Here is a 27156-nt window from a genome sequence, read left to right on the forward strand (position 1 = left end):
TTACCAACCTGACAATATTAATAAGTATTTAAAAAAAATTGAAAATTAATTTATTTTTTTCTTAATATGGTTCAGTCAATCGAGCCAAGGCCAACTCAACTAGTTCAACTAGGAACTGGTGGGTGACGGGTTCAACCTAGGGGTGTGAATTGGGTTGAGTGAAGACCCTGATGGGTCAACACAAATAGATCGGGTCTCGGTCCACTTGACATTGACTTGACTCATATCTAACTCAAGGCTGGGTCCAATTTGGATCCTATCGGCTACAGTCAGGTCAGGGTTGGGTTGACTTTACCCAACTCGGTATATATTATAAAATACATACAAATGATATTAACTCTATGTTATATATATATATATATATATATATATATATATATATATATATATATATATATATATATATATATATATATATATATATATATATATTATTTTTTATATTTATTGGGTGAGGTTTGTATAACATATCAAGTTTAAACAATCACGGTAAGGTGCACCTCAATATCTCATTAAAATATGTATTTTGGGTGTTGAAACCAATGATTTAAAAATCGGCGAGTCGAACCGGAGGCACAGCCCGTGCCAATTCCAGCACAAAATCGGGAACCGTCCTGTTTTAGAGCAGAACCGCCGCGTTCCCACCCGGTTCTGTCTGGTTCCGTCCCGGTTCTAGCGGTTCCCTCCCAGTTCTAGCTTCAAAAGCACCTTCACACGTGTGTACAAGTCACGCGTGCGACACGCACCGCTCCCACACGTGTGTATGTGTGACACGAGCGGTACACACTCCCACACGTGTCATACGAACATGCACGCGTGCACGTGTGCACCACACATACTCCCACACGTGCCACACACAATCCCACACGTGTCATACGTGCGGCACGTACATGCACGCGTGCACGTGTGCACATGTGCACCGGTTCTAGCTGGTTCAAGCCTCAAAAACACTTTCACACGTGTGTACGCGTCACACATGCGACACACAACACTCCCACATATGCCACACGTGCAACGCGCACATGCACAGATGCCCTAGTGTTTTCACACTTGTGTTTATCTTCCAATTACATAGTTATTTATATAACATATTTGAATTCTCATCTTTCGATGTGGGATAATTCCCAAACATCATTAAATGAAAACATAATGTTAAGGAGGCATGATGGTTATTACTAATGTTATTTGATTTGACTTCTCAAGTTCGAATCCCCTCTTAGGCCATATAATAATTTATGCTTTCTTGAGCTAATTTGTTGTTCCCCTTTGGACATATAATAAATTAAAGTGTTACTTCCAAAATTTGTACGTATTTTATTAATTTTTACATTGATAACCAAATCTTTTATTTTATTTATTAATTTTTACATTATAAAACATGTAATGTACTATTTTTCTTACAGTTGTCAATAATACATTTTAAATTAGATAATATTATACAATATTTTTATTTTATTATTATTTATCGAATAAAATAATTATAAAATATAAACTAATAATTATAATTTCAGTATATAATATTATAATTAGTTAGGTTGTAATAATTTTGGATTATAGTTAGTTAGGCTGTAATAATTTGGGTTTTTTTAGCGGATTAGGGTTTTTCGCCAAAACGAGATTTTAATGGCCATTCTTTCATTGATTTAGTCGACTCTTTATTGTATTTCATGTATAATTATATATTTTATCCATGATAATTCTATGATTTTTCTTTTATGTGATGCAAATTTAATACTTAAGGTTATATAGGGAAAGAGCATCTCAATATTCACAAATTGATGAAAAAAATGAAAGTTAACAATGTAGTACCCTCATTTCTTATTGGATTCCTAAAAAATAATATTTATAATAAATTTTAATATTTTTTTTCGGATTTTTTTGAAGCTTTAATCCGACCGATTCAGCCGATTCCTGATCCGGATCGCCGATTCGTCGATCCGGATCGATTTTTTAGGTGCCCGATCGGTTCCGGATCGACGAATAGGCGATCCGGATCGAGAATCGGCTGAATCAGTCGGATTAAAGCTTCAAAAAAATCCGAAAAATTAGTTGTTTTTTAGGAATCCAATAAGAAATTAGGGTACTACATTGTTAACTTTCATTTTTTTCATCAATTTGTGAATATTGAGATGCTATTTCCCTGCATGAACTTATGTTGACCATTAAATTTACATCACACAAAAGAAATCATAGAATTATCATGGATTAATTACATAATCATATATGGACTACAATAAAGAGTTGACTAAATCGATGAAAATTTGGCCACTAAAATCTCGAATTGATGGAAAAACCTAATCCGCTAAAAAACTTAAATTATTACAACCTAACTAACTATAATATTATATACCAACAATATTTTATAATTATTTTATTATATAAATAATAACAAATCCAAAATATTTTATAATATTATCTAATTTAAAATGTATTATTGACAATTGTAAGAAAAATAGTACACTACAAGATTTATAATACAAAAATTAATAAATAAAATAAAATATTTGGTTATCAATATAGAAATTATTAGAATGCGTACCAGTTTTCTTTAATTTTTTAGGTTTCTAGAATAAATTAGTGGAAGAGATTGTTAGTAGAAAGAGAGAGATTTCAAATGGCCTCATTGTATGAATCTTATCTTTAAATTAATATTACTAAATTTATGTTAAAGACCATCTTGTTATAAAAATAAAAAATATAATTCGACCATTTATTCCTAGGTTGTATGAAGAAAATACCTTTTATTTTTTTGACAAGAAATAATTATTGTGTTATCTTTTATTTTATTTTCCAAGAAAAACATGATACTTGTTGATTATCTTTGTTTTTTTTTTTTGACAAACAAAAAAGATGTTGTACTACATTTTTTTTTACTTGTTGTATTACTTTTTTTTTTTTTTTTTACAAGAAAAATAAAAAAATGATGTTGTCAAAGTACATTTTATTTTTTTATGCCTTTTGTTTTATTTTATTTGCAAGAAATACTTGTTATATTATCTTGTATTTTTTTTACAAGAAAAATAAAAAAATGTTGTATTATCTTTTTATCTTCATCTTAAAAAGCCTTTTATTTTATATTTTTTTACAACAGTATTTTTTGCCTTTGTTTATTTTTTTTACAACAAATTGTATTTTTTTTAAAAGAAAAATAAAAAAATATTGTATTATCTTTTTTATCTTTATCTTGAAAAGCCTTTTATTTTATATTTTTTCTATTTTTTTACAATAGTATTTTCTACCTTTTTTTTATTTTTTTGACAACCAAATTTTTTTTGTATTTTTTGGTTGTGCGATAAGGGGTTCGAACTAAAAAAAAAAAAAAAAATTTGTTGTGCGCTAAGGGGTTCGAACTCAAAATATTTTTTGGTGTTCACTATGGGGTTCAAACTCAAAACATACACCCAAAATTCGGTGTTGCCAACCAACATAGCCATATCACCGCATGTAATTCTTCTCGCTTCCATAATAATATATATTCTATCATATTGCTTTAATGACTTTTTGTGGGAATTATCCCACATTGAAGGACGAGTGTTGTTTGGTTCTCTATAAAGCCATGTGTATTAGATTTCTTATTGCGCGTGCAGAAACGTGATGGAGGCAAACGTGAGATGAGTTGCCACGTGTCACTCTCGTGCGATGGCCACGTGTCACTCATGTGAGGCCTGAACCGGTGCACGTGTGGGAGTGTGTGTATGGCACGTGTGACACGTACACACGTGTGAAGGCTAGAACCGGGTGGGAACCGCTAGAACCGGGTGGGAACCGACGATTCTGCTCTAGAACCGGGTGGGAACCGACGGTTCTGCTCTAGAACCGGGCGGTTCTCGATTTTGTGCCGGAACCGGTACGGTAAGTACCGATTCCCAAGTCGAACCGGGCGGCGTTTTTTTAAACATTGGTTGAAACCCTTATGATGGCCTAAAAATCTATTTTCCACCCTTCTAATAAAATTGAAAGCTCAAAAAATGATGTAGATCTATGAACACTTGGAAATCGACAATAAATATTGGTTTTCAAAATGTATTATTTTTTAGGCTTGAAATTCACTTTTCCTTTCATATACATATATGACGAGGTCAAACTGATTAATTCAAGGGTTTTTTAATGAATAAACTTTTGAGGTGTACCTTGATTCTAGAGTATAAGGTTGACAACTTATGTAAACTCTTTTCATATTTATTTATAGATGTGGTTTGTATAAGGCCTAGACTTTATGAAAATAAAGTAACGCCTTACCTCGAGTGTGTATTCGAAAGGTACTTTGGGCACAAAAATTCTACATGATGGCTCTAAAATCACATTCCAACATCGATTATGAATTTTGAAGCTCAACAAATGGTACATACGATTAATTTGAAACTTCCATCACTCATTTTTTGGACTTTAAATCCTAAATTTGTCCACAACCATAATGGCAAAGGTGGAAAGGATTGATTTGAATATTTTTCAAGGCCAAAATTGTAAATTTTTTGTCGAGGCTCTAAACAGTCAAAAATAAAGCATACTTTCAAATAGTATCGGGAAATGTGGTTTCAATGTTGGATATCTTTGTGACAACCTTAAAATATATTTCCATCTTAATTATAAAATTTAGAGCTTTAGAAATAGTGTAGATCAAGTAGGTCTATGAAAACTTAAAAATCTTGAAAATTGACGGTCATAAAATGTGTTACAATATGCACTATTTCTAAAACTAGAAATCCATTTTTTTTCACATGTCCATGTATCTTGATGTCGAGATGATCAATTTGAGGATATTTGGGCATCAAGACAACCTCTTCTAGTGAATTTTTTGAGGTGAGTTCTAATTTGATTGTTCAAAGCCTCGGCTCTATATAAACTTTTTCCTTTGAGGTAAGGCCTAACTAAGGATGCAGCCTTATCTAACCATTTTCCTTTTACTCGTTTTTATAACAGGGCCCGACTCGAACCAACAGGTCAGGACCATCCGGTTCGACTGACCCGACCCATCCCCAGCCCTTGGCCCATCCAACCCGTCCCCATTTTTAGAAATGGTCTTCTACCAAGCTCAAATTACACAAAGGGCACAAGTGGCAATTGTGGGAACTTTGGGGATTTCAGTCATTTCTTGCCCTTATTATTAAATCCCTAATTCTTTCTCCCTCCATTAAGGAGAGGCAATGGAGGGAAGTGATAGAGCATGCGCAGAAGAAGAGGACATGGTTTGCTTGGATGAATCTTTCTTCATCAATGACAAGTACACTCCCATTTCTATGTTTCATGTTTATCATTTTTAATCACCACTCAAAATCACAGAGAACTTCTCTAGATTTGTAACATTTGCAAACGTTAACACTGAATTCTTATTATTTCTGTTTACTTTCACAATCTTTTCTACCTGTTTCTCTTTCATGTATATGTTTATTATTTGTATGCAGCTACCAGCTTACCACTTTCACTTTTGGGTCTGAAATTGTTGAGCTGTTTTGCCTGCAATCTGCCTCGAGTATGGATCTGAAAAATCCTTTTTACCTGGTTATTTTTTATTTAATGCTTATTATTGCATTTGGGTTTTTTTAGAAATTGTTTGTTTCTTGTTCCTGGTTATGTTAATTCACTGTGTTGGTTGATTTCACTTTCTTTTTATTCTCAATCTGTACTCTTCTTACCATGGTCTTTTTCCTTATATACCAGTTAATCACTTGCAAGATAAATATTTGGTTACAGTCGAATAGGGGATAAATTGTACAATAGTTCAAATGGGTCTTGAATGAATCTTTTCTTGCATTAAAAAAACAAAATAAAAATAAAAATCGAGACTGTCAAAGTAATTAAAAGAAAAAGGGAAAAGTTTGAGACTTTTTTTTTTCCCCCAGGACATATCGAATTATGCTGGTGATTTTCACTCATTTTAACTTGTTTATGCAAGTTGCGTGGTTTTATTTTCTTGACTTTATTACTCTATTAAGAAAGCATTGTGGAATTCTAGGCCCTTATATTTATCTCGAGAACATCACTTGGCTTTCTTATAATTTTATTAATGGATAGGCTTCCTAAAATACATGGAAAGTGTTTTTATCTCTAAGGGAGCACCTAACTTAAACATGACAGAGAAACTAATGAGGAGCATTGTAACCCGTAATCCGTCTGGGGAGGGACACATTAGGGTCCTGAGCCCTAGTCCGGTCTGACAGACTTGGTAGAGTCCAAAAATAAAATAAATTGGGCGCTTCCCATCTGCATGGTTCTGGGATTGGCTGCCAAGATTGAGTGGCTTGGGCAGGTCGAAATGGACTGATCCTTCCAATTGTCCTGAAGCACGAATGAAAGATAGGTTTTAACTTCTTGTTGTTGAATAAAAATGATCTGGAATTAACTTCTTCTTGTTGAATGAAAAATGATATGCAATCTTAAGATTGGTGTATAAATAGATCAAATTCTGATTGTCTACAAATTTTACATATTTTCATTTCTACATAGCATATGAGCATATTTAGGAATATTTCTACACTTGTTAGCATGTCTATAAGTGTTTATTTTGTTTTTATTTTTCAGCATGCATATGAGCTATGCTCATTGATTATTGCTCTTCTTTTTTAAAAATAAAGTAAAAAGGATAATTTTAATGTCTACTATAATCCATTCATGGAATACCATAATTTATTGTGGTTGTCACTTCAATGAAATGATGGATGGTGATGGAGAGAGCTGGTGGCAACCTGTTGGAGTTATATCCTGTTCTGGTGGGTGCCACTATAACACCATCATTTCAATGGACCTTGAGGACCCCCGTGGATGATAAGTATACCATATTCCATTGGGATATAGTGCACTCTCCCTTTATGTTTTAGTATTAGGGGTACTTTGCCTTATGATTTTAGTTTTTTTATTCACATCTTTAGGGAGATTTACTATGCTTTATGGATGTCAACTTACACATCGATTTGTGCTTCAGCCGACTATGATCTTACGGGGCAATTGGTGTGGCCAGGCGCTCATTTGATGAACAATTATCTTTCAGTGAATGTGCATGCACTTCAAGGGCAATCTATTATTGAATTAGGCTCTGGTGTTGGTAAATAAATAACCGTACTTGCTTCCACTTTCTTGCTTGGCTCATAGAGGTGTCAAAGTTGGTTTGATTTTGTAGTTCTTTTAGAAGAGCGTGGGAGTCATGTTGGGTAAATTCTAGAAAAGAAAAAGATCTTTAAGATATTGCAATTTATATTTCAAGGATTGTTCTATCATTGCTTTAATATGATATCATGTTGGTAATTTTTATGCAGTTTGGTGTGCACGTGCTTTATTGGTCACATGCATGTGAGAGATGATAGTGAAGAAAAAAAATTACAGAGAATCGTGAATATTATAGATGCCTATGTGAATGGCTCACACAACCACATACATGTGCATGCTCGTGCTCACACATGCACACACTCTAGCATAATCTTAATCAATGAGGCCGTACAGCTTGAAAATGAGTATGCATGATGACCTTATTTGATTTCAGGAGTTACGGGGATGCTTTGTGGCAAACATTGTCGTGAGATTTTGTTAACCGATCATAAGGAGGAAGTACTGAAGGAAAGGTCTATACTGCATGTGATCTCCAGGTTTTATTGTAATTTTGGATCATTAGCATAACATTCTTAGCCCAATCTAAAACTATTAAGTCATATCTGCACTTCAAAAATAGAAAAACAGAAAAGTTCTCTTTGACCATCAATGCTTTAATATCATAGAAGTCACTTTTTCTTTGCTCCTTTCATCATTAACCTACTATGGATCAATGATTGGAGATTAACATATGAATATTCGTCTGCACCCCTCTCCAGTTAATCTCCATCCATCCATCCATCAATCAGGACAGACAGTTGCTGTAGCCTTGGACTACCATAGCCATTGGACAGTGTCATACTTCCTGAAAATTTTGATTTCTTTTCATATAACTGGTCATAATTTCATAGTTCATGTATGAACATCAGACTTGGTCAAGTGGCCATAACTCCTGAATCAAACAGATTACTAAATGTACATTACATACTATATTAAGAATGCATCTGCATATCCATAAGATAAAAATATACATAAGAATTTAAAGAACTAGTTATGTAAGGAAGATAGATAAGGAACTTGTATAAACATAGACTTAATAGGTTAATACTAAGCAGAAAGATAATATCCTTTTATGTCGGTTTTCTTGTATGCGTCCATTCAGATTAGTTTCTTTGAAATTTTTTGTGGTCAATTCACAAGGGAATAAGATAAGGCCATACTGTTGTGTTGTTTTGAACTGGCCATTTTTGCCTTGTAAAACATTAAGTTTGGTTCATTTCAGGTCTTGAAGAAGAATATAGAGCTCAATTCTCCTTCAAAGACTACTATTTGTGCAGGTGAGAAAATTTTGGTATTTTCTTTATATCTTTTACTTATAACTTGTTCTTTTTCCTTTAGGTCCATTATCAGTTGGTAAATTTTGTGCCTTATATGATATAATAACTTAATGATTTTAGTAATTATGCTTTCATGAACTTCGCATCAATCATTAGCATGTCTAAGATCTCAACTCTGAGATGGAAAGAGGTGGGATTTATAAGAAATGAAAGTACATGAGCAAGGACAAGTTTATCGACTTAGAGAAATGTTTGTGAAGAGAACCAATTATATTATTTTTTTAAGAAGGAAAGAAAAGCAAAAAAGAAAAAAGTTCAACATCATATGCTATCAATATTGTGATATTAAAATAGCTGAGCAAAATTGCTTGCTTGATTAACTAATTTAAAGTGTGCATCTAAGTGATGGGTTAGGTGATCAGTGAGAAATTTGTTGTTTGCAGATCTGGTGGCTGAGAAGTTAGAATGGGGCAACACAGATCAACTGAGCCACATTTTGGAAAGATATCCAGCGGGTTTTGACCTGATCCTTGGAGCTGATATTTATATCCTGGTTTCATTTCTCTTTCTCAAGCTTAATTTATTCTTGACCAGGGATTTGTTAGCAGTAAGTCCTTGATAGTTCGCAAGTTTTCAGCAGGCTAGCATTCCTCTACTCTTTGACACAGTGGAAAGGCTTCTACGCTTCAAGGGTGGCAGTCACTGCAAGTTCATACTGGCTTACGTATCTCGAGCTAAGACGTATGTTTCATGGTTTACATCTTCGAGTCTATATATTGAACTTCTGTTAGTTATATTATGTGTTTATCATGTAAAACAATATAAATTGCTTCCTTTTTCTTAGAAATGATTGACCATCGAACTGGAGAGAGTGAGCGAGGGAGAGAACTCAACTTATAGAGAGAGAGAGATGATGAAGTCATACGTTAAATTTGTGAGAGAGAGAGTTGATGAACATGCTCATACTGTAATAGTATACACATTGAGAGTTTTGTGTTGTAATGTTCCAACTTCTTGTGCAAGGTTTCAAAAAACGGTCCTCCTGGGGCCTAGGCGCTCAAGACAACTTTAATCGCACATTGGCACCCAAGGATAGGCCTTTTTTTCGATTTTGAAAGATGGCAAAGGGTGTAATTTTGACCCAAAAAGGTTTAAATAGGTTATGGGGGTTATTTTCAACCCCTAAAGTTAAATTTAATATATTTGTATACAAAAAAAAGTATGTTACAATATTTTTAAATTCAATAAATTACAAAATTGAAACAATTAGCATATATGTGTTTGGACAATACATGTATGTATATTTTTTAAGAATTTACACTATAGGGCACCTAAGGTTCTGGGTGCCTGGGCGCCGACCACCTAAGGATTTGTGCTTAAGGTGAAATAATTTGCTCTGTATCGGTTTCACCTCATTTTTGTTTACTAGTTTGTTAGGAACTGCTTTTAACTCAAAGCACCTTTAGGATATGAATGGAGTTGATCTCTCTCAAACACACACAAATGCCATACAGACATACAATTAACTCTCTCGCTCTCGCTCTCTCTCTCTCCCCCCCTCTCTCTCACTCGTATATTGAATTTACTGTTCCTTGTTTTCTTGGCCAGTATGGATGCATTAATCATCAGCGAAGCTTCTCGACATGGTCTTCAAGTTCTGGAAGTTGATGGCACCCGATCCACAGTGGGAAACCATGAAGGTGTTATCTTTGAGATGTCCATCCATTGAACGTTGGATATGTTTTCTCCAATTTGAACTTTTTGTTAAGAACCCAACATAGAACTTTAAGAAGTTATATTTAATTTCCACTAGTATGTACAGGCATGAGAGAGAGAGAGGGAGAGAGAGAGAGAGAGGCATGAGAGAGAGATTTCAGTCATTTTCACTCCCCTTTTTTAGGTTTTTAATTGTTTCAATGTTGAGTTTACTTTGGGTTCAAACAAAGTTGCAGGATTACATAGAGCCTAGGAGGAAATCTTCAAAAATAAGCATTCCCTTAGAGGTGAAATGTGCTTTAGTCCTAAAGTAAGAACCTCAGGTGGTGGTTGTTAAGATCGTGGAGGGTGACTTCTTGTTAGCTTTGTGTTTCAAAGAAAACATCAGCTTGTTTTGCATTTGTTTTCAAATGACCTTAAGTGGTAATTTATATTTGTATAATTAAAAAAATCTCTCTCTCTCACACTATTCTAAAATATGGATTCTCCAAGCCTGAATCCTAAGTTCAATAGAGCTTTGGGTAGTTTCAATTGTTTTGCCCTTTTGAGGAAAGGACTCGGTTTTGGTGAGTCAGCCGACTGACATATTACCGTGAGGTCTTGTCTATCTAACATCCATCTCTTAGATGGATATTAAAAAAGGGAAAAGTTTATATAAGGTTGCAAGAATCACATATGCACCTCCAAAATCCATTGGAAAAGGTTATTTTAATGTTGAAGATGTCGAGATATATGAATTTGAAAAAAAAAAAGGTTTTGCGTCTATATCTTGCAAAACATTATCCAGACTGTCTATTTTCAAGATTTTCATATGTTTATAAGTCTATTTGATTTTAACTATTTTTTAAATTTAAAATTTTATAATTAGATATGAAAATAGACTTTGAGATGATCTTAATAATTTTTTACACCAAAATTACATGTTATTATAAAATTTGGAGGTGCACCGTATTTGGATTTTTAAAGTACACCCATTAAAAAATTGTTTGAAGTACACCCAGTAAAAAATGTTACATTTTGAAAGTTAAAATAGATGGTGAAGGAAGGAATTACAAAAAAATATTTATATTTTTGAAAAAGGAAAAGTTTCCAAAAGTTAGATTAGTGCCATGGTTGAGATTATTGATACTCTAAAATTTTAGATTGAAAATATGTCTTGAAATATATTTTGTAGGGAGGCCACACAAGAATAGTGTGAGTCAGCTGACTCACCAAACACTTTTCCTTGGGAACAGTCAAATCACCTCAATTACAAAAAATACTGAGGTGGTCAAACTAATCAATTTATCAAAAGAATAGTTACTTTGAACAGATTATTTCACTTATGGACCTTATATTAAAAATATAGGTTTTTGAGTCTTTAAAGCTGGAATCGGCACTTCATTGACTTCAAATATGCAATAATTTGATTGAAAGCTGAAAGATCCCTGTGGTAGGGAATATCATATGATGCATATTCTATGGTCTTGCTCTTGATCTTTTGGGGATCTTGATGGGTTTCTTGGTCCCAACTTTGTGGGGATATTATTCTCAACCTTTTGGGATCGTGCAAGAAATTAAGAGTACAATGTGTAATTTTACAATTTCCCACTGAGAACTAGAATTAAACAATGTAATCTTGAGAAATAGAACTATTTTAAGACCCCACTGTTTAATTTTTGTAAAAATTAACTGTGTAATCTTTAACAGGTTGGGATTGCTTCCAACCTTTTGGGATCTTGAACTCGAATAGCGGGGATCAAGATCTCGAAATTTAAAAATTGAGATCCCTTAAAGATCAATCTCATGGAGTACTGTAGAGAGATTTTGGAGCTGAAGCACCACCTAGGTTAGGCGATCCAGGTGATATGTCACCATTACCATCTTCTATATGCCTTGATTATCAGCCCCAAACCATTGGCTTTATATTCCCCTGATATGTCATATTACCAACTAGACCTCGACTAGCTTTCATTACCGAATTACAAATCCCTTCCCTGCCAATAAAAGATAAAATTCCCCACCTTATTCCACAAATTACTAAACAAAAGGAAAAGGTTCTACCATGTGATACCATACTAAGATTAAAAATGCTGATCACTCCCTTAGCACATGCCAATGGAAGGCAAGGTCAGATTATCAAGTTTGTCTCAATTGTGATGCGCTACTATGCTGAAGGCAAAATACTAATAGCACTGGACTCCCAATTCCACAATTTACCTAAAATGTAGAAGTCGGTGAATGAGGAAAAAAATTATAGCCTTCAGGTGATTCTCAGTTACAATACTTAATCCAGAATAACTTATTCAGGATTGTCTTTAACTGATATTGAAAGAATTAAAGCAGTTCAATTTTTAACTAATGACCTATGAAGCTATTGGAAATATCTCAAGGGATTCTCAGATGCTAGGACAATGTCAGTCTACAAAAGACTTGCAACATTAAAAAACAATTTTATTGCGCATTTCAAGGTCAGTACTTACAGAAATTGCAGTGTAGCAAGCTCGGACATCCATTTCACCTGCATCATGCATTCTGATGGAAGAAATATCAACACATTGAAAGTAAATGTACCTAACAGATACGAATGCTTAAAAGTACAATTCCCCGAACATTATACTTGGAGCATTATTGTAGAATACCAATTTATGTTATCAGCTAAATACTGTTATTTTTTGGAAATTCCAAACTTCTCACAAAGACAGACATGAAGAAGATAAGTAGCATTAGTGAAGCAAATATGAAACCAGTGTTTTAAAATACGCCTGCATAGCGCTTTATGCGAAAGCATCATGTGCTATGCGGCTTGAGGCGCATTGGCTCAGGCCGCATATGCACTTTTTAGGGATAAACCTGCATATGCGGTGTCTCCCGGCGTATAGTGCCTGTATACAACGCCCAGGCTCATGGGCAAAAATAATGCCCACGAGCATGGACAGTAAGGTAATCCTCCCCTCCCCGAAATGGGGGAGAGTGGAAGGGTTTTGGGGTACAAAACCGCCCAAACCCAAAAAAAGGCCATGGTGATGCTTGTTTTATCATAAACAATAGTTGAAAAAATGGGTGAAATTTTTTCGTTTGAAATCATCGGATTGCTTTGGATTTTGGTTGGGTTGTCGATTGGGATTTGGCTTGGGCGTTGATTTGAAGAAGTTTGGGCTTATATTCATCAACACGTGGAGAGTTTCAAGGGCCGAGAAGATATCAAAACCAACTTCTTCAAGGCATACGCTCAGAGCAGACTCAAGGTGAGGATCAAAGGTTATAGGGAGATCCTAAACCTCTACTCCAGCATTAATTATGACAAACGGGGCCCTCATTGAACCCCTCTCAGTGGTCGTAGATCAGCCCTCCCTCCTCGACCCCCACCTTAGGTGGTCCCCTAGGCTGGCGCCAATCCCCAACCCCCTTGTCCTTTATGAAGATCATCTCATGGAATGTTTGGGATTTGGGACAAGACCTCAAACGTAATGCAGCGTGGGACATGTGCGCCAAGCACAGTCCACTCCCACCATCTTAGACTTAACATAAACAAAACAACCTGATCCCTCTCTTCAACTCATTCGCCAGGTCTAGGGATGGAGACCTTGCCAATGGCTTTCGCAGGCTACCTCAGGTGCCTCCAAGGGTTATTGGGTTATCCGGAACCCCTCAGAGCATTCCCTAATGTCCTCCCACATAGGGGACTTCTCTGTTACTGCTATCCTTTCTAGGACCTCGGATGGTCTTCTTTGGAAATTCACAGTTGTCTATGACCCTAACTCAACATCACTCACACCAACACCTGGGATGAGCTCGATTTCATTGCCTCCCTCCCTCACCGCTCTTGGTGATTAGGGGAGAACTTCAATATCACCAGGTGATCGTTTGAGAGAAACTCAAACTCCAATATTTCACAAGGAATGTCGGACTTTTCCGTCTTCATCTCCTGCAATGAACTCCTGGACATCCCTCTTCAGGGCAACCTATTTACCTAGTCAAACCACTCCTCTCAAACCACTCTGTCCAAACTCGACAGGTTTCTTCTCTCCCTGTCTTGGGACTAAGACTTCCCCTGCTCTAGTGTCGTGGCTCTTCCTAAATCTACTTCTGACCACTATCCCATCCTTCTAAACACCCAACCCGCTTTGAGAGACCCCAGACCCTTCCAGTTCGAACTTTCTTGGTTGGAAGAACCATATGTATCATCTTTTATTCCCCAATGGTGGGAGTCGTTTTCATCCTTAGTCTCAGGTAGGGTGAGGTATATCCTTCGAACTAAAATTCAATGCCTCAAAACCTGGAGCATAACCATCCCAGGAGATTTCTCTCATCTTAAAAACTCTCACTTGGCCACCATCCGAGAGTTAGATAGCCTTGAAGGATCCCGGTCCCCTCTCAAGAAAGAAGCGATTTATCGGTCCCAGAGATCCAGGGTCAAATGGCTCCGCCACAGAGACCACAACACCGGCTTTTTCACCGAATTGCCAATTGCCGACGTCCGGACGACACCATATTCACTCTCAAGGTGGGCAACTCCATCCTCGATCGATCTCAAGACATTGAAGAAGCCATCCTTTCTTTCTACCTAGACCTCCACTCTGCTCTGTCGGACTCCATACCTAGAATGGGGGACTCACAATTCTTGATGGTGCCTCTGCTTTAGCTTCTGCGGTTGGAACGTATGTTTTCCGAAGCTGAATTCTAAAGGCCATTGCGGATCTGGGTAAAGACAAAGTGCTAGGCCCGGGAGGCTTTCCAGTAGCCCCCTTCAAGTTGTTTTGGGATACTTTCACGCCTGACTTCCTCAGTTTCTTTGAGGAATTCTACCACCAAGGTATCCTGCACAAAGAGATGAATGCAACCTTCATCGCCCTAGTTCCTAAAGTCAAAGGGGCAGAGGAACTGAAGGATTTTAGGCCTATCAGCTTGGTCAACACAACCTATAAGATACTATCGTGTTGGCCTCGAGATTGAAAGAGGTCCTACCTTTTGTGATCTCTCTCTCTCTCTCTCTCTCTCTCTCTCTCTCTCTCTTAGAGCGCCTTCATCAAAGATATGCAAATTTTGGATGGGATCCTGGTGGCACACTAGTGCTTACACTCTAGACACTTAGCAAAAATTGACGTTGATTTTAAAGAAATACCTCATTTACATTCTAGATTTTGGATAGGGTCCGGGCCACATTTTCAAGATAGATTGGGAAAAAGCCTATGACTATGTTGATTGGCCGATCTTGGACGAAACAATGGCCAAAATGGGGTTTAGGGATTGATGGAGAAAATGCGGGGTTGCTACTCTCATCCATATTTCTCAATGTCAATTAATGAGGCTCCCAAGGGTTTCCTTCCCTCTTCTAGGGGTCTCCGACAAGGGGACCCTCTTCCTCCATTCTTGTTCGCTATTGCAGCGGAGGTATTCAGTCAATCTATTTTTTGTATGTACCACTGGGCCTCCTTTCTGGGTTCAAAAGCAGTACCAGAGGTCCCACGGTCTCCCACCTTCAGTACGCCGATGATACTCTGGTGTTCACCGATGCCATCCCAGAGGAATATGAGTGCCTACGCCTCTTCCTCAGATGTTTCAAGTACGCCACTGGTTTCAAAGTAAATATAAAGAAATCCACTATGATAGGGGTGCGTCTCACACCTTTGGCGACTAGAGCTCTCATCCCAGATTGGAAGTGTAAAGTGGAAGACATTCCTACTAGCTATCTTGGGATGCCCTTGGGCATTGGAAAATCTAAGAAGAGATAATGGTCTCACATTATAGACAGAGTAGACCACAGGTTGGAAAGGCAAGTTCTTGTCTTTTGCAGGAATAAAAACTCTCATAAAGGCAACCCTGTCCCATACACCTGTATATCTCATGTCACTCTTCCAAATGCCTGCAACAGTTGCCAATCACCTAGAACAGCTTATGAGGAATTTTCTTTGATCAGCAGATTCTTAATAAAAGAAATTCACTTCATTGCTTGGATAAAGTCTGCTAATCAAAGCACTTGGGTGGACTAGGGATCGAGATTCTCAGAAAATAGAACATGACATTGCTAAGAAAATGGTGGTGGTGTCTTGCGAACAACAATAACCTGCTCTGGACTCAAGTGGTCAGATGCAAATACAAAATTCCCCTCGATGCCTGGTTTCCAGAGGGTAGTCCACAGAGTAGGACTTCTGGGGCCTGGAAATCTTTCTTGTCTGCCCTCTCTATCTTTAAGCAAAACATTTGCTTCCAGCCAAGGGAAGGCCTTAGAATCAGCTTCTGATCTGATCTCTGGTTGGGCCACACCGCTCTCAGGGAAAGGTTCCCTTCCCTGTTCTCTCTAGCCACCAATACCTCCCCCTCGATTGTAGAAGAGATCTCGAATGCAGGCAGCTCCAAGGCTTGGAATTTGTCCTTTAGACACCCTCTCTCGAAAGCTGAATTCCTGAAATTTATCTCACTCTCATCCCCCTCTTACACGCCACATTCCTTGCCCTCTCTGGGCTAGATAGTCTCATTTGGACTCCCTCTCCTCGTGTTCCTTTGTCCGAATTCTATGGTTTTCAAGGAATGGTCCTCGATGGCCCCACAGAACGTTCAAGCTTTCAATTGGCTTGTGGGTTCTGAAAAAGCTCTCACCGTGGACCAGCTCCAACGCAGTCCCTATCCCAAACCGCTATGTCATGTGCCTCTACGAAGAAGAGAACAATCGTCATCTCTTTATCCATTGCAATATAGCACTAAACTTGTGGAGCAGATACCTACGACTTTTCGGATTGTCCTGGGTTACGCCAGCCTCCATTCCAGCCCTCTTCAAACTTGCGGGGACCCTCCTTGGCGGCCTGGCCCAAGGCGGGCTGGCTCTTATGAAAGGCTTCCATAGAGGCCACGATTTGGGTAATCTGGACAGAAAGGAACTCAAGGATCTTTCGAGCAGTCAAGTGCAAAGTCTCAACCCTTTTTCACAAGATTAAGACCTTGGTTATCTTTTGGGTCTCTAATCACAAGGCCTTCAAAGGTATTTCAACTTTGTCTTTCCAACTAAGTTGGGACCAAGTCCTCCTCTTCCAATGTCGTCAGGCTGCACGAGCTAGCTGCTGGTCTTCTCCACCGGCTAGTCTGATAAAGTTCAACTTCAATGGGTGCTCCCTTGGGAACCCCGGACCGGCAGGTATCGACGAGGTTTTCAAAGACTACGATGGGAACATCCTGGCCTCTTTTTCCAAGCACATTGGCCATGCCGACTCCTAGCTTGCCGAGTCTTTGGCTCTTCTCATGGGACTCAAAATGTTAGACCCCTGGTGGGGACAACCTCTTTTAGTGGAAGGAGACACCCGGAATATTATTACCTGGGCTGCCGGCTACGCCACACGACCTTGGTATCTTGCATCTATTTACGATGAGATTTCACAACTTTGCAAGGATATAGCCTTCCCATGGACGCATCTTTGGAGGGAATCAAACGGCCTAGCGGACCAGATGGCTAAGGATGGAGCTCTCGCACAGGTCGCAGATCCTTAGAAGAACTCGAGACGCACGCTTTCATGACCATGGCCTTATCTTTTTGTACATTTGTGATTTTTGTGGTCCTGCCCCTCGGGATTTTTACTCTTGACAGACCTTTCTCTTATTCCTTTTTTGTACATCTTTGAAACAGGCAATGTTATAAGCCCCTCTCATTTATTGTATAGGCTTACTTGACCAAGGTTAGCTTATTTTTTGCCGAGAGGCCCGAAATGTGAGCGCTCTCTCTGGACCCTTGTAATCTTCTTCTTTTTCAATACAATAGTTAACAGCATCGAAAAAAAGAAACGCACACCCAAATCATAGATCATTTGCATTTGTATGCCAGTTACATCCTTCCAAAGGAACCTCCACCTTACTTCCCAGCAAAGGATCCATTGACGAGTGTCTTAAAGTCAGCTATTATGAAAGTTATTAAATTGGTTTTCCTGTGGATACAAGAAACAAGCACTCAATGGGGCAGCAGAATACATAAGCTACATTCACAAAGCCACCACAATGATAAATTCTACAATCCAATGAATGGAACTTAAAACTTCATCTTCTTTTCTTGGCTTTTTAATTGATTAGAACATCATCTCTATAACCAAAGGGTGCAGGAAATCTTCTCACCCATGGCTCTTGTACCATCAGGTCACATTCCATCAGCAATCTAACAAAAGAACCAACCTCCAGTCTGATCATCCCTTTGAAAGTACTTTTAGTGTTTCACTTTTGCATAAATTCCACTTTAGTAATTAAAACCTTCACTTAATATTATATACAACTTTCTTCTTTTTGCCCAGCTCTTGCCCCCAAGTGTACATTACAACTACATTCACAATACTTTTTGCATATCCCCTTAAAATTTAATTAAATTGTGCCATAAAGACAAACAAGGGAGCACCACATTACATGGCTAAATAACAAACCAGAACAGGTATGGCCACTGGCCATAAAGGCTAACAAAAATGCAAGATTGAGATAACCTTTTCTCAATGCAAAAGCAATTAAAGGTCATGACATTAATAGGGTAACAAAGGTAAAGGCAAGCAATCTCAAAACCAAAAAAGTCATTGCATGACAACAGCTCACATAAGAGATCCACATTATAGTCTACACCATATCACGAACCTGACAACGGGAAAGAAAGTCAATTGCGCGATCCTCCAGTTTGTCATCAACAGAATCTCCCAATAAAGCAATCGACTGAATAATCCAATAGCAAAGCCAAGGGCGACTAAAACCCACAAAAGAGAAAAGATTCACAGAATTTTAATAATGTTGTGTATGAATTTAGAGAACTAACTTGTTGGAATAAGAAAATTAATATAGATAACTTTTAATAACTAAAAGAAAACACAAGAAACTACAAGTTAACTATTCTCACAAAAAATGCAATTTCCTGTTCTCACAAAAAAAAGCTTTTATTAACTAATATTACTATGGGATTGTATACTATGAGACCATTTATCTTTGTTACAAGGAGGTTACAATTGCTATTTGCTACTAGCCATTAGATGCCAAATTGGATGGCTTCGAGTGTGCCATAAAGTTTGAGAATTTTTCTTTTAAACTTTGAGTCTAGTTATTGACACACCCAATTGAGATCTAACGGACAAAATTAATAGCGACCTCCTTGTATTAAAAGTAAATGATCTCTTTGTATACTATTCCTATTAATATAGTCTTTGACAAATAATGGAAGTTGAATATTCAATCAGTGGGCAGAGAGAAAGATACTTGGCATCTAACACACTATAACCGGGTCCAAGTTGCTTAAGGCCTGCATTGAGAAACTCAATGTGTCTTTCATACCAAAGCTCCAGCCTGTGGTGTAAAAAAGCATTTCACAATGAGAATGAATAGGAACCATGAGGGTTACTCATGGTAAATAAACACTTAATGAAAAGTTAATGGATTTTAACTACTCTTAAGAAACAAGGTAAGCTTAAATTACTAGCTCCGCATCCCATCTGAGATGAACAAGTTTTCTCATTCATTCAATGGTACCCTTGAGAGATAACAGCCACTATAAAGAGATGGAAACCATTTCATAGTTAAGAAAGGAAATATTAGTTTCTTTTAATGAGAGTCAACACTTCAGAAATCGATATCTCCAGAAAATCAACACTCATGCGAGGAGGAGAAACCCCAATTCCAGTAACCAACAAAGAAAAATGATTTATGTTCTAGAGAGAGAGATCGTGGGAGCAGAGCCGATATAAGTGAATAACCCAAATTGACTGGATTTCTAGTAAATCAGTGAGGACGGGATCCCCTTCCGGTGGTAGTAATGGAGGTCAAGTTGTCATGTTGTGGCAGCCACGATCTTGACCACCTATGCTTTGCGTCCATTCCTATTTTTGGGTAGTTCAATGGGGAAGGGGAAGTGCATTGATTGTTCTTTTGCTCTTGTGCATTGTTGGCTCTTAACAATGGGACTGATGATAATGTCATTAGGAAATAACTTTTCACAGCAAATGAAGAATGGTAATGCTGCTAATTGCTTAAAGCAACAGGACTGAGCTTAAAGCCCAAAGAATATGGAATTCTTCTTGTAACAGCAAAATAGATGCATGAAAATCAATAATAGATGAATAATGGTGACTCAATGCACCAATAATAATGCAATTAAGAAAAAGCTTCCATATTAAACAAACAACCTACAAAAATTAATTACAACAAACAAGGTTGTGCCCAATTTGGACCATGCAATTGTTGTCTTTAAGGTAATCAACGAACTTGGATTGATTTTTCAATATGCTATTGAGTTATGGTGAGCATGTTCCAATACATCCTAGCCAGTGATACAATATATCTTGCCTTCGATTTGCACATCTGAAAAAGTGGCCACAGATATGAACAACTATAGGGGTGGCAATGGGTTGGATCGGTCAGGTTCCGACCCAAACTTTATGGATTTTTAATTATATTTAAATATATTGTATACATTGAGACCCGAAAAACATATTATTGGACCCACCTGAATAGTGTTCCGATCCAAGATTGGGACCCAAGCCCAACCCATTGGATCCAATTTTGGACCCATACCCAGAGGTCTAGGTCCATTACCACCCCTAAACAACTAACTTATTTGCCTTCAACGAAAACTCAAAAATCAAAACCCGGAGAAAGAAATTTCATGGTGATTCAACCTTGATGAAGATGATTTTTGTAGTGATTTAGAGGAGCTAATTAAGTAATTTAGCTGCAATTGTTTCATGGGCCAAAACTCGAAAGCACCCATGCATTTTCAAGATTTCAAACCCAAATAGGGGCATTTTTAAGTATATTTTTAACAAAAATACTTAAGTGAAATGATTTTATTAAAGTAACCACCTTGTCGGCAGATTGATTGAGCTGATCATCTTTAGTCATTTTCGAGATGGTTCGATCATTTTAAATGATATTTTCCAGTATTATTATTTTTTCAATCTTACAGTTTTGGATTAGACTCTCTAACATTCTCTTTTCCTTAATCTCCTCCATTGATCCATCTCATCTCACTAATGGGAACACATTTACAAAAAACAAAAAAGAAGAAGTGAAAACCTATTAAATATCTCAACTACCCTTATCGGTAAATTGTTTCGGTCCTAAAGTAATCAAATGAGGGTTTTGTTTTCAGTTAAAGCCCTGTTATCAGTTTGATACATGCAGCATTGGTCATGCATATGCATTTCATATGACCCTTAAAGATGGAAATCTCAGCATTGCTCTGAGAGAGTTGATTTTGGGCCTTGGATCACAGAAGATACATTGTTTCTCATAATAATGTTACATAAACCTGCACAGAGAGAGAGAGAGAGAGAGAGAGAGAGAGTAAGTACAGGAACCAATTACAGCGAATTATGACAATTGGGGTTGTTGCACAAAAAAAAGGGGCAACAACCAAGGGAAAAATTTCCATCACCATGAAGGTAGGTGAAGAAGAATGCTAAGAACCACTGATGCAGCTCTGGATCCCTTCTCTTTTCATTCCTTTGCCATATGATGCAATAAGGAGAGCCTCCGCTCGCCCTGTGTATTAAACACAGTCAAATTCACTGCACAATCAGTTATTTCTTATACCAATTAGCATTTTGTTGCTCCCAATCTTTTAATTTCTTTGTCCAAATACAAGGATGAATTTCAAAGATGTTCTGTATTTCATTAATTCATAAAAAGTGGGCAGGAAGCCCTTGGCACATGGCCATGACGCTTAAAGACTCAGATGGAATCATTGTCTAGTGAGATAGAGAGAGATTAGTGACTAACACATACCATGATCCTTCTTCCTCTTTAACGAGGAGGATAGAGAAGGAAACAACTCGCACGCCCTGTTCCGGCTATCATCCTGTCAAACAGAGAAAAAGACTGATATTAAGCTTGCATATCATTTATTCTACCATCTCCTTGAAGAAAAATGCTTCTTGAACATACTGATCTCAAGTAAAACCAATATTACTAAAAAGTTTCTAAAACATACAAACACCTTATGAAAATAAAAAAAACTTACTGAATGTTATCCACTAAGTTTTTAGCCTTGTCTTATATTTATTTGGAAACTAGGTAAGTGGAAAATGCCATTATTTGTTCAAAGCCTTGCACCAAAAATAATAATAAATAATAATAATCCCAAATGATTCCATAGGTATTCTGACCATGCAGAGTTACCTTTGTTGAGGTGCCTCCAGTGAGTTCGAAGTGATTCTTCCAAAGAAGGGAAGGAATTGGGACAACAGAAAATCCAGAGGTAACTAAAATACCAATCCATAATCCGTAACCAAACCCTCCACTCCACCAACCCTGCGTTGCAATCAAGAAAACACCATTTCTAACATGAACTCTGCCCTTTCAGTTTAAATACAAAAAATTTACATTAACAACAGGTACATTTAAAATGTTTAAGAGGAAAAATAATGAACATCCAATGGACCCATGTTACAAGGATTGATACACAAATTATAAAAAGGCTCACAATACAATCGGTACTTGATTTATTTATTTTGTCTTCTATTTTTTGGAAATGGCTTATTATGATAAAGAGCTCCAAATCACATCATTACAAGTTAATGAATCAATTAAGTACCATTTGCAAGTTAAGCATAGTGAGCAATTCAAACTGGATTAACTGTTAACCTTTTTCTTTTTTTTAAATCAATAAAAGCTCATTGGAAGTTTTTTTTTTTGAGTAAATGTTAACAGAAGAAGTCATGCAAATTACAGAAAAAAGTACTGAGAAATGGAAAGAGGTGAAGTATTCGGTGGCAATTCTCTCAAATGGCACAAATTCTCAACAACCAACCATCCTCCAAACTTAACCAGATCCACTAGATTAACCGCCACTTTATTAGCCTCCCATCCTACAATAGAAATCCCAACAAACTATATGGGAATGTATATCACACACATCTATGCGGTATATCCTACACGGGGACGGAGGGGATGGTTGAGGTGGTGGGTGTCATCAGTGGCAGATGGTGGAGATGAATAGCAGTTCTGATGATAGTATCGACCTGGAAGCACAGTTCATCTCCACCGTCTATCTTTAGAATAGATAGTGGATGCCCCACCTGTTTATGGTAGACTTTCTTAAACAAATGTCAAAAAGAAAATCAATTTAACAAAAACAGATGAACATAGTTTTTAACTTAATGACTGTGACAAGTATGGCGATCAGAATTTAATATTGTTCGTCTCTCTTTAATAAACTGCTTCCAAGCAATCAATTTGTCAAAATCATAACATGGCAATATGATACATGTGGATCATGATGAATACTGTCAAGAGGTCATCATCTTGGCCAATTATTAATTCATATGAGCACGTATTATAAGTAGGTGAAGCAGTGATTGCTAAATAAAAACATTGACAACTGCCTCAATTGTGCTCTGGCATGATCATTAATGGCCCTTAGTTGGCTTTCAGGTGTTTATAACGGTCATCACATTTTTCAAACAAGAACGCGGGAGGAGAATAAATAGTTTTCTCATCCATGCTGGTTTTTGTCCCTTTGAGTAACTCTTTGTGATTTTCAGGGAAAAAGAGCAATAGAAATACAAAAAAGGTATTAAACCTCATGGTGTGAACAAAGAAAGATGAGAATTTTTTCCCATACTCGATACAAGTTAGCAGTTTAAAAAAAAACAAGAAAGACGAGATTTGTGTACAGTAATGAAATATATTAAGTGTATTTGGAATGGTAGAACTTAATAGTAATATTACAGATGCATAAACACACACAATTTCAACAATCTCAGAACTTGGAATTTACAGATATGCATCTTGCCTATAGAAAGACAAAAGAAAAGCCTACCAAAAGAAAAGTTTTGTATAACAAAAGAATGACAGATTTTCAATTAACGGAAGCATAATGAAGTTAAAATACTAAGCAATTTTAATCCCTAAAACAGAACACTTATAACACCATCATGACTAACCTGTTTTCCATCTTTTGGAAAAGGTATTGATTGTTCAACATATGCAGTAGTTCCTGAAATGAACTTTATTTGGTCATAAAATCAAGGCAGTTTTATTCAATGATTTACTATTAAGCCATTAATACAATAGTATATCTAAAATTTCAGAATCATAATGACTGAAAAATAAAAAGAATCGAATCCATGTCTTATAGCATCATATGCCTGGGTCAGATGGTCATATCCTCATGACCAATCTTTGCTATGAGTGCTGATTATTTCAACAATAAAATGTGTGCATGGTATAGCATCAAAGTATCAGCTACTGATGCGGCTAACAGTGACCATCAATGTTGGCCTAGTTGAGAAAGGGCACGTGACCAGAAGACACGAACATGCAAACAAAGGGCCCGGTGCCTAAAATGCACCATCAATTATGAAAACCATAGTTTTGAGAACATAAGTTATCCAAAGACAAAAGATTAAAGATCAAAACAAATAAATAGAGCATAGAACAGGATACTATTGGCTGACAGCAAATCAGTGTTGTCTCAGAAGAAACAACAATAATATGCATGCACAGACAAAAAGAAGGCTTGTTGCATAAGATGTTTCACCATTTTATCAAACAAAGATTAACACAAAAGAAAGCACATAAATGTGTGTGCATGTATTCAGATGTGCATGCAAATGTACATTATGTATGTGTATGTGTAAATATATGAATGCATGCACCCAGCACATACACACAAGAAACAGTGATAAAGGCACTTTTGTATGTGAATACATGGACAACTCTAAAATGTGCATTATATGGAGCCTTTCCAGGCCCAATAAGAACCAAGTTGTGGTTTGATTTATACGGGCAAAGATAATACTTAAGAATGTTTTCAGGAATCTGAACAGGATTTTTTTTTTCTATATGAATCTGAAGAGGAATTATTATTAAATGATGCAGGAAAAGTGATCTGTTTGCAGAAATTTTACAAATTTAAATTTGGATTCAGCAAATGATCAGTTATACCATATGAAATACACTGCCATTAATCACATTTTTTTGATGAAGGCTGCCGTTAATCACGTTGATGGTCAGTTAGTTGAAGTGAGTTATAAAGCTTGGTGTTCTAATTTCTATGTAGGAATGCATAGAACCGCAACTCATATTGGTGGATTGTAAACATAAGCTAGAAAACTTCCACAAAAATCAGGGAAAGAAAAACCACAGTTAATATATTTTAACCATGCAAGCTAATATTTTAATTGATATAAAAAAAGAAATTATGCAGTTCTTAACTAAGAGCAAATGTACAGGGAAATTGTTCGAGGGCTTAACATGAATCATACCGAGTGGTGCCCCAAAACTGCGAAGCAACAGGATAGTGGACCTTACATCTAGGCGCTTTCGTGCCCCTTTGCCAACTAAAACTTCCAAATAAGGAGTATCAAATACCTACAAAACAGTGAAAGAGAGACTAAATATGTAACAGCCAAAACTTCATGGTAAAGATAAGAAAATTTCAACAATGACCAATAGGACATATGAAAGAATCAAACATCTATAACCAAAAATGAGAAGCCATTAAACACTAAGAATAAGTTCAGTACATTTAACGATTAATGCCATCTCTCATAAGAAAAGAAACAACAATTAGGTGTGTCTCACTTTGATTATTTAATTTGAGACATATATATGCCACACACTTTCGAAAATAGCTTCTAAACCTCCAAATCTTAAATTTGTGTCAATAACATATCACTATTCCCCATGGCAAGGGGTCCTGTGGGAGAACTTGGAGAAAAGCTCCAACAATTCCTAGCATTTCACGAGGACTGAATGCGAGAACAATGGACGAATATGCTTCTGAGAGTTTTTTTTTAAAAAAATTACATCAAATTGCTGGATCAACAAGCTTGAAATCTTAGCTGGTAAGGCTATTCTTTGTGAGATTGATGAGCACAACCATAATAATGACATGAATTTTGATGAGACCAAAATCAGAACTTCTGGGCCCAAAACAAAACCTCACATCAAATTTAACTTAGTAAATTACAGAGCAGGGCAATGACCATGATATCAATACTAACAGACACACATATATTGCCTACTAACCACTCCTCTATTGACATATCAATATCACAAAAAAATTGTCTACATTTACATAAACTAAAATGTGCATATCATGGGCATGCAAACATCAAAGCATAAATGCACATGGATAATACTGGAAATTACATAAGTACATAAATACATACATTTTTTTGAACAATACATACATACCTGAGCAGAGCATCCTGAACCATCAGTTTTGAGTAACGCAATGGCCCCCGATAAATCGGGATCAATGCCCATAACCCATTCATACCCATCATCTGGTATCTCAGATACTGGTTCCAATGGACATGTAAGAGAAGAAAGCCAATTCTCTCTGAGCTCAGCCTCAGAAACCCTAGTTTTTTTCACTGTCCTTCGAGCTCTGCAACTATCGGCCTCGCCCAACTCTTGAACCGGCGCTTCCGCTCCTGATTTCGCGAACCCACAAAAGCCTCTTAATTTGGAGGAGGAAACGTGTGCAATTGCAAAAGATGAGGGAGTGATGTAACAAAATTTGCTGAACCCACAGATGCTTTTGAATTTCGAGGAGGAAAAATGGGTTAATTCAGAGAAAGGAGCAATAGTAGAACAAGATTTGGAAAAGCCAGAAATAGGTCTAAATTTAGAGGAGGAAAAATGGGTTAATTTGGTGAAATGGGGCCTGATACGGTACATGGGTAGAGTGGGGTTGAAATAATTTGGCGGGAACCTGAGGGTCGCCATTAAAATCAGAGGAAACGTGCAGGTTTTGGAGATATTAAAGGGAGGGGAATTATACTATGATGTCTTGTGATCGTGAGTGTTATGACCGTCTAATCAAGGGATGGACGATGAGATGAGGGAATTATACTATGATGTCTTGTGACAGAAGAAATGTTTGTGATCATGAGTGTTATGACCGTCTAATCAAGGGATGGACGATGAGATGGAGAAAGTCGATGTACTAGTGGTTTATTTTGGTGAGTCACTCTCTCTCCATCATTCTTCATCCATTAACTGGATGGTGATGAGACTCATGACTGTAGGTTTTCCATGATACGATGGATCAAGATCATTGTTGCCTTGAAGGATGAGATTTTCGTGGCTCCCGCTTCCGAAATCCATCCTTGGTTTTGGATCCTAAGATTTCATAGGTCAATAATCT

General features: G+C 37.0%; 2 protein-coding genes and 1 long non-coding RNA gene across 15 annotated transcripts; 1 reads left to right on the forward strand and 2 right to left on the reverse strand.

The window, feature by feature from the left end:
• The first annotated feature begins 4865 nt into the window (after positions 1-4865).
• On the forward strand, positions 4866-10166 carry LOC18427155 (Putative methyltransferase family protein). Of its 9 annotated transcripts, none has more exons than XR_016049283.1 (8): positions 4866-5221; positions 5403-5470; positions 6920-7039; positions 7475-7553; positions 8303-8357; positions 8801-8910; positions 8995-9098; positions 9966-10166. XR_016049283.1 is itself a non-coding variant. In XM_088858131.1 (8 exons), exons 1-8 carry the CDS (start codon positions 5145-5147, stop codon positions 10084-10086), a joined length of 729 nt encoding a protein of 242 aa, XP_088714257.1. In that variant the 5' UTR covers positions 4867-5144; the 3' UTR covers positions 10087-10166. The 9 variants fall into 9 exon arrangements, 4 of the variants coding, with proteins under 4 accessions (XP_088714257.1, XP_088714259.1, XP_088714263.1 ...); XR_016049278.1 differs by having other exon boundaries at positions 4867-5221; positions 7475-7577; XR_016049282.1 differs by having other exon boundaries at positions 4867-5221; positions 7475-7577; positions 8801-8872; positions 8952-9098.
• LOC148783488 (uncharacterized) lies at positions 6037-21202 on the reverse strand. 2 transcript variants are annotated; one of them, XR_016049290.1, is made up of 4 exons: positions 19260-21202; positions 18651-18756; positions 12536-12587; positions 6037-6276 (listed from the first exon to the last, which is right to left on the reverse strand). It is a non-coding gene; the product is annotated as an uncharacterized LOC148783488 (long non-coding RNA). The 2 variants fall into 2 exon arrangements; XR_016049292.1 differs by lacking the exon at positions 6037-6276 and adding an exon at positions 11457-12272.
• Positions 19262-26765, reverse strand: LOC18427156 (MutS2). Of its 4 annotated transcripts, none has more exons than XR_016049242.1 (7): positions 26199-26765; positions 25265-25370; positions 23942-23994; positions 22176-22307; positions 21783-21855; positions 21433-21565; positions 19262-19346 (listed from the first exon to the last, which is right to left on the reverse strand). XR_016049242.1 is itself a non-coding variant. In XM_006836211.4 (7 exons), exons 1-6 carry the CDS (start codon positions 26733-26735, stop codon positions 21457-21459), a joined length of 984 nt encoding a protein of 327 aa, XP_006836274.2. In that variant the 5' UTR covers positions 26736-26765; the 3' UTR covers positions 21122-21306; positions 21433-21456. The 4 variants fall into 4 exon arrangements, 2 of the variants coding, with proteins under 2 accessions (XP_006836274.2, XP_020518548.1); XR_002279759.2 differs by lacking the exon at positions 19262-19346 and adding an exon at positions 21122-21306; XM_006836211.4 differs by lacking the exon at positions 19262-19346 and adding an exon at positions 21122-21306 and having other exon boundaries at positions 21433-21539.
• Between the last annotated feature and the right edge of the window lie 391 nt (positions 26766-27156).

Source organism: Amborella trichopoda, chromosome 1 (assembly GCF_054954075.1).
Source record: "Amborella trichopoda isolate Santa Cruz 75 chromosome 1, AtrichopodaSantaCruz75HAP2 v2.0, whole genome shotgun sequence".
In the NCBI taxonomy this organism is placed as follows: domain Eukaryota; kingdom Viridiplantae; phylum Streptophyta; class Magnoliopsida; order Amborellales; family Amborellaceae; genus Amborella; species Amborella trichopoda.

What these genes read in the sequence shown, in the direction of transcription:
- LOC18427156 (XM_006836211.4), bottom strand. Translation starts at nt 26,735, where the DNA reads ATGGCGACCCTCAGGTTCCCGCCAAATTATTTCAACCCCACTCTACCC. An exon ending in GTTCAGGATGCTCTGCTCAG is followed by an intron (nt 25,371 to 26,198) that starts GTATGTATGTAT and finishes ACTGTTTTGTAG; the next exon opens with GTATTTGATACTCCTTATTT. An exon ending in TTCCAAAAGATGGAAAACAG is followed by an intron (nt 22,308 to 23,941) that starts GTTAGTCATGAT and finishes ATTGCAACGCAG; the next exon opens with GGTTGGTGGAGTGGAGGGTT.
- LOC18427155 (XM_088858131.1), top strand. Translation starts at nt 5,145, where the DNA reads ATGGAGGGAAGTGATAGAGCATGCGCAGAAGAAGAGGACATGGTTTGC. An exon ending in TGAATTAGGCTCTGGTGTTG is followed by an intron (nt 7,040 to 7,474) that starts GTAAATAAATAA and finishes ATTTGATTTCAG; the next exon opens with GAGTTACGGGGATGCTTTGT. An exon ending in AAAGACTACTATTTGTGCAG is followed by an intron (nt 8,358 to 8,800) that starts GTGAGAAAATTT and finishes TGTTGTTTGCAG; the next exon opens with ATCTGGTGGCTGAGAAGTTA.